Genomic DNA, 7,120 nt, shown 5'->3' on the forward strand with positions numbered 1-7,120 from the left:
CTATGAGTTGGTTCCGACTCGATGGCACCTGACAGCAACAACAATGTTTATAAATATGTCTATAATTTAGTCCATATTAGGACCATTAATGAATATTCTCAAGGAAAGCAGTTTCTGGTCTCCAAGTTTAGCTATAAAATGTTGAACTCTCAGGGTCTAGTTTTATCTCCATACACATTTATTCCACATACACTACCTGTAGAGTCTGCTTAAATATTCTCTATTACTAATTAAAACGTTACTGAGCAAGTGACTAGTAAAGTTCACCAATACCAATTCAAACCACCACAATTTTAGAACCATGGCTAAAATGTCAAAATCCCCTTTCCAGAATAAAACAAGAGACAAATTATTTTTGGTAAACAGTAGTATTTATTAAATTATAAATTTTGTCACCAAAAAGAAATGTGGGTCAAGGGAAAAACCTTAAACTACGAGGACTTAGCAAAGGCTATGGAAACACAATGAAGTGTGTTACAGAGAAGATTCTGGAACATATTTGCTGTTTTGTTTACATATCCATTTCTGAAACTACAAAATGGTTGTTATTCTATTTTAAAATTCCAAATTCACATGTATTCTCACATTAATTCGCGTCCTGCTCATACTGATACCAGACATCTCATAGGCGTCCAATTTTAGTAATGATTTTGTCAATCCATGCAGAAAAATAAGACAATGCAAGAATCGATGAGGACTGTTAATGCACAGGTAATATACACACTGGCCAAAAGAACTAAAGAAATTAAGTAAAAAACTATAAACAGACCTCAAGAAAACTTGGTTATTACTAAACAGTTATCAACTATTCACACCCAAGTCCCTTACATTAAATAAATCTCTCATCAGAGATGTGTTAGACATTTTAATTACAGGTTATCCTTCCCATACCCCTTTCCCACCCCCACAATGCACTACTAGGGATGAGTATAATGCTACGTCAGCAGAAATTTACAGGGAACCATTCCAACCTTGAGCATGGGCTGAAGACTTTTATTTAAACTTCAGTTATTGTGCACTGTCCATCAGGTCTTCTAGATCTGACACTGACTGTTCCACCCCCTGCTACTGATCCATCAGTCCCAGATCGATCTGATACTGTCTGATTTGCATTAGAAACCAAAAGTCTCTGTTGGGTCAGAGAGTGCTGTGCCACAAGTGCAGATACATCTTCACTATCACTACTGGCATCTGATTCAGTTTCTTCGATGGAGGTATCTGGTGCTGGTACCCTGCCTGAAGATAGTGATTCATGATCTTCTCCTTCCCCTCTGTGACTCCTTTCAGCTGTGCTGTCTCCACTGAGCTGTAAATGAGCAAGAGAGTCTTCCAGAGAAGTGCTTGCATCAGGGGATGGTGTTGCAGGGCTTGTTAACTGACCATCTACTGACGTGAGGGGCCTCACAGAAGATGACACTAGAGGCTGGACAGAAGTTCCATTCTGTGCTGATACATTGTCCGCTCCATCAGCAGAGCTCTCTCGTGCTAGGTTTACAGTAGTAGAGTCACAGTCCAGCCTAAGTCCGGCTACTCCCTTCTTTGGTATATCAATTATGTCCCGTTTAATCTTCCTGCGACGTCCATGTTCATTTCTCCTATACTGAACCATATTTTCAAGATCAGCAACATATAGAAACCTAGCAATTAACATTTCAGTGCTCTTTTTACCTTTGGAAAAAGCATCTTCCAGCTCTCTACTAGTGCGTTCATCATACTGCCACCACCCATTTCTTCCTTCGTAATACCATGCATATTCTCCGTTTCCTCTACTAGCCGCCTTGAGTTCTTCAGGTGATAACAAAGTTGGCTTGTCAAGGAAATCCTCAGGAATTTCTTGTCGACAGAGGGCACAGCGTTTTCCAAGCCATGACGCTCCCTTTACACACAGATAGCAGAAAACATGCTTACAAGGCAGACTAACTGGGTGGACACATGTCTGCAGACAAATGGCACATTCAGGGACAGTTAGAGAAGGTGCAGTATTAGAACAGGGCTCATTTGTTTTCCTGTTTGTGGGAAGCATGTTTACTGAGTGATCAATTTCACCACAGCCAGCCATCCTAAGAAAATAAACAGAAAATACATGTAAATATTAAAATTGTGTTTTAACTCTCTTAAATACCTTAAATTAGCAATTTAGAAAATATATTTCAAGCACCTATTATATGTGAACCACCACACTAGACAATGGTGATACACAGATGAAAGCGGGGGAAAAAGGGCCTCTTGCTTCATCTGTGTAGAACATCTTTTTTATTTTGGCTTGTGTATCATTTAATTTTTACTTATGGAAAGCATTGAGGCACATAAATGTCAAACAATAATACAATCAAGCCATAGTTTTTACATACAACACTTCTATTTACAGAATTTATAAAATAGAACTAATTACAAAGTTTAAAAATATACAGAGTCTACTCTAGACTGATGTGATGGGTCAGTCTAGAAAGCAGATAAACAGAAAATGGCCCAAAGTGGCCCTGCTTACAGAAAGTAACCATTTTGTAACCTTTTAACTGTACAAATATTTAAAAATATATACATTAATATATGTTTGAGGGAACAAAGATGAGCCTTTCAGCTCTTACAAAGATTTATAAATTGGAAACCCTATATAAGGCTACTATAAGTCAGATCCCACTCGATGGCACTTAACAATAAATAATATAACAAATACACCATATTAAATTAATACTAAAACTGAAATCCCAGAAATTTTTTATCTTTGTTATGTGTCTAACAACACTGGTGAAACCAATAGTTTGACATAATTGATCATAGTTTATACTTCTGGATAGATCTTGAAATGTTCTTTTTTAATGAACGTAAGGCAATTTCTCTTCATTTTGTCATTACCAGCCTAACAGGTCAAATGACTGTCTTCACTCAAAATGGCTAATATCAGGCCACTTCAGCTCACTAATGCCTAAGGTACTGATCTTTTATGCATTACATTTCATTTTTGACAATTTTCAATTTTCCTAGATTTATACTTCGTACATTCCATGTTCCATTTATCAATGGATATATAGAGCTGTTTCTTTTCATTTGAGACCTGGCACATCAGTAAATGAAGGTTCCTTCCCTAGTCCTATTCTTAGTGGTTTCCAATTTGTGGGGCTCGTATTCTGACACTCTATCAGACAATTCACTGGTGCTATTCATAAGGTGGCTCATTTTTCACAAGTAGGGTATCTCTTCCTTTTTCCATTTCTGTCTTAGTCTGGAAGCTCCACTAAAGCCTGCCCACTACTGGGGGGGTGACCCTGCTTGTACTTGAAATAGCAGCACAGCTTCCAGCTTCACATCACAGCACCATGCAAGCTACCCCAGGCCAACACACTGATAGACAAGTGGCAGAGAATTACTGTGACTCAGCAATCCCATTCCTAGGTATGTACCCCAAAATAATGAAAACAAGGACTCAAGCACCAGCGTTCACAGCAGCATTCACAATAGCCAAAAGGTGGAAACAACCCATGTCCAACCACAGATAAATGAATAAACAAAAGGGTGTATTTCTATACAATGAAATATTAATCAGTCCTAAAGAGAAATGCAGTGTTGATATATACAATGATAATGAAAAACCATTAAAACATTAAGCTAAGTGAAATAAACCAGAGACAAAATAGACAAAAGTTACACTAATATGACATCTCTGTTGTTGTTGTTGTTAAGTGCCATCGAGTCGGGTCCGACCCATAGCGACCCTGTACAGGGTTTCTGAGGGTGTAAATCTTTACGGGAGTAGAAAGCCTCATCTTTCTCCCGCGGAGCGGCTGGTAGTTTCGAACCGCTGACCCTAAGGTTCGCAGCCCGATTCGTAACCACTACGCTACCAGAGCTCCTTAATATGACATCTCTAGAATAGGCAAATACATAGAGACAAATGAACAGTAGCTTTGAGATTAAGAGGGTCTGTGACAGGAGGAAGAAATGAGGGCTTACTGCTTAACGGGAAGTTTCTATATAGGAAATGAAAAAGATGCTTGTTAACGGAATTAAACTCATTTTTCTTTTACTGGAAAAAGCTATGTACAGGCCAATCTAGGAAAATAATACAACTCACAGATTGGTTCTGAGGGACTGGCTACCTAGTTTTAAGTCATCAGAGGCTATAATAAAATCTCATGATAACTTCAAGTATCTGGTAACAAAAAGAAAATTAGATGTAAAATGGGACAACAATTAAGATGTATAAATAACCTTCCATTCCCTAGAACTTAGGACAAAGAAATGGTAAATAAAATTATTGAAAATCCTTTAAAAATGTATATATATTTATTTAAAGCCCCAATTAATAAGAAGAGACTAAGGAAGTCAGACACCTTTAAGCAATAATGTTTGATTCTAGTTATAAGACAGAGTATAAAAGGATGAACTAGCGTTCATAACTACTAAAAGAAAATGAAATGATCCCAGTAATAATTTTTCTTGATAATTAGGGAAATGTAGTCCTGGTGTGGCACTGTGGGTTAATGTGCCAGACTGCAAAGCCGTTTAAACTGCAAGGTTGGCAGTTCAAGTTCACCAGCTGCTCCTCGGAAACACGTACCATACAGGGTCGCTATGGGTCAGAACCGACTCGACAGCAATTCACAACAACAATACTTTATCACACACGTTTTTTTAAATTCTCTGTATGAGATCTACTCCCCGTCTGTCAGTTTGTCGTACTGCGGTGGCTTGCATACGTTGTTGTGATTCCAGAAGCTCTGCCATGGGTATTTTAAGTACCAGCAGGGTCACCCATGGTGAACAGGTTTCAGCTGAGCTTCCAGACTAAGATAGACTACAAAAGACAGACGGATTACTTGTGACTCTTTAGTCACTGAAAACCTTAGCAATGGAACACTGTCAGCTCCAGAATGTTGAATTCTAAAACATGATGAAGAGCACCAAAATATTGTCAAATATAGTACCGGACGATGAGCCCCTCAGGTTGGAAGACACTCAAAATATGACTGGGGAAGAGCTGCTTCCTCAAAGTAGAATTGACCATGATGACACAGATGGAGTAAAAGCCTTTGGGGCTTTCATTTGTTGATGAAGGGAAACAGATGTAAATACCCATTAATAACTGGAACATGAATCGTATGAAGCATGAATCTAGGAAAACTGGAAATTGTAAAAAAATTAAATGGAACACATAAACATCAAGATCTTAGACATCAGTGACATGAAATGGACTGATATTGGCCATTTTGAATCTGATAATTACATGGTTTACTATGCCAGGAATACATTCATCATCAAAAAAATGTATCAAGATCTGTCTTTAAGTACACCACTGTCTGTGATAGGATAATATCCATACATCTACAAGAAAGACCAGTTAATACCACTATTTAAATTTACACACAAACCACTAAAGCCAGGCATGATGAAACTGAAAAATTCTACCAACTTCTTTAGTCTGAAATTAATGAAACATGCAGTCAAGATGTACTGATAATTACTTGCAATTGGAATGCAAAGGCTGGAAACAAAGAGGAAGGATCAGTAGTTGGAAAACAATGTTGAAGATCACATGACAGAATTTTGTAAGACCAGTAACATTTTTATTGCAAATACCTTTTTTAAACAACATAAGACTGACTACTATGTACATGAACTCACCACATGGAATAGAGAGATATCAAATTGACTACCGCCATGAAAAAAAACAGTAGAAAAGCTCCATATCATCAACCCAAACAAGGCCAAGGGTAGACTGTGGAAACTGTAGATAGATCAAGAGGCAGTTGTTTGAACAGAACAAGGGGAATGACTGGTTTCAAATTAGGAAATGTGTGCAACAGAGTTGTATTCTTTCACCATACTTATTCAATCTGTACATTGAGCAAATAATCTAAGAAGCAGGATTATATGAAGAAAAGTATGGCATTAGGATTGGAGGAAGACTCATTAACAACCTGCGATATGCAAATGATACAACCTTGCTTGCTGAAATCCAAAAGAACTTTAAATACTTACTGATGAAGAACAAAGACCACAGCCTTCATTATGGGTTTCACTTCCATGTAAAAAAAAAAACAACAAATATCCTCACCACTGGATTAATAAATAACATCCATATAAATGGAGAAAAGACTGAAGTTGTCAAAGGCGTCATTTTACTTGGATCAACCCATCAACACTCACATAAGCAGCAGTCAAGCAATCAAAGGACATATTGCATTAGACAAAATCTGTTGCACAAAACCTTTTGAAAGTGTTGAAGAGTAAAGATGTCAGCTTGAGGACTAAGGTGTGCCTGACCCAAGCCATGGTATTTTCAGTAACCTCATATGCATGTGAAAGTTGGACTGTGAATGAGGAAGACCATAGAAGAATTGATGAGTTTGAGTTATGGTGTTAGAGGAGAATATTAAAAGTACCACGGACTGCCCTACGATTTGTGTTGGAAAAAGTATAGCTAGAATGCTCCTTAGAAGCCAGGATGGTTGGACTTTGTTTCTCATACTTTGGATTATTGTCAGGAGGGACCAGTCATCGGAAAAGGTTATCATATTTGGTCAAGTGGACGGTCAGAGAAAAAGAGGAAGACCCCCAATGAGATGGATTGGCACAGTGACTCCAGCAATGGGCTCAGGCATAGAATGATTGTGAGGTTGGTGCGTGACTGAGCAGTGTTTTGTTCTGCTGTGTATAGGGTCAATATGAGTCAGTACAAACTTGATGGCACCTAACAATAACAGTATCAAATAATCTTGGGGCTGAGAGTCTAAGGTCCTTGCCATTGAGATTCTAAGACTAAGTAAAATCATGTAACCAGGGCTCCTCTCAGGATAGGCAGGAAATAATCAAATGTTGGAAGTACATTTCAGAGCAATTAAAGATAATTAACATAATTAGCATCTCTTGTATTACTGTTTGTTTTACTAGGATTATTATTTTTTTAAAGTTATATTAAAATTCAAGCTTCTGACATGAGGGTAAGTGAAAAGATACTGCTACAAAACTCATAGAAACCTTTATTAAACAACACCAATATGAGAAGTGTTTTGGACACAGCCTCCACCTAGGTCTACACACTTCTAAACCCGGTGTTTACAGCTAACCCTTCTCAGAATTCGGTGCTCTTTTTCACACCATGCCAAAATAGCAGTTTTGA

General features: G+C 37.8%; 1 protein-coding gene across 1 annotated transcript; it reads right to left on the bottom strand.

Moving 5' to 3' along the window:
* Positions 1–359: 359 nt before the first annotated feature.
* On the bottom strand, positions 360–2,109 carry RNF146 (ring finger protein 146). Its single transcript, XM_006834683.1, has one exon. It carries the CDS (start codon positions 2,057–2,059, stop codon positions 998–1,000), a length of 1,062 nt encoding a protein of 353 aa, XP_006834746.1. The 5' UTR covers positions 2,060–2,109; the 3' UTR covers positions 360–997.
* Positions 2,110–7,120: the final 5,011 nt, after the last annotated feature.

This window comes from Chrysochloris asiatica, unplaced genomic scaffold (genome assembly GCF_000296735.1).
Source record: "Chrysochloris asiatica unplaced genomic scaffold, ChrAsi1.0 scaffold00013, whole genome shotgun sequence".
Lineage (NCBI taxonomy): Eukaryota > Metazoa > Chordata > Mammalia > Afrosoricida > Chrysochloridae > Chrysochloris > Chrysochloris asiatica.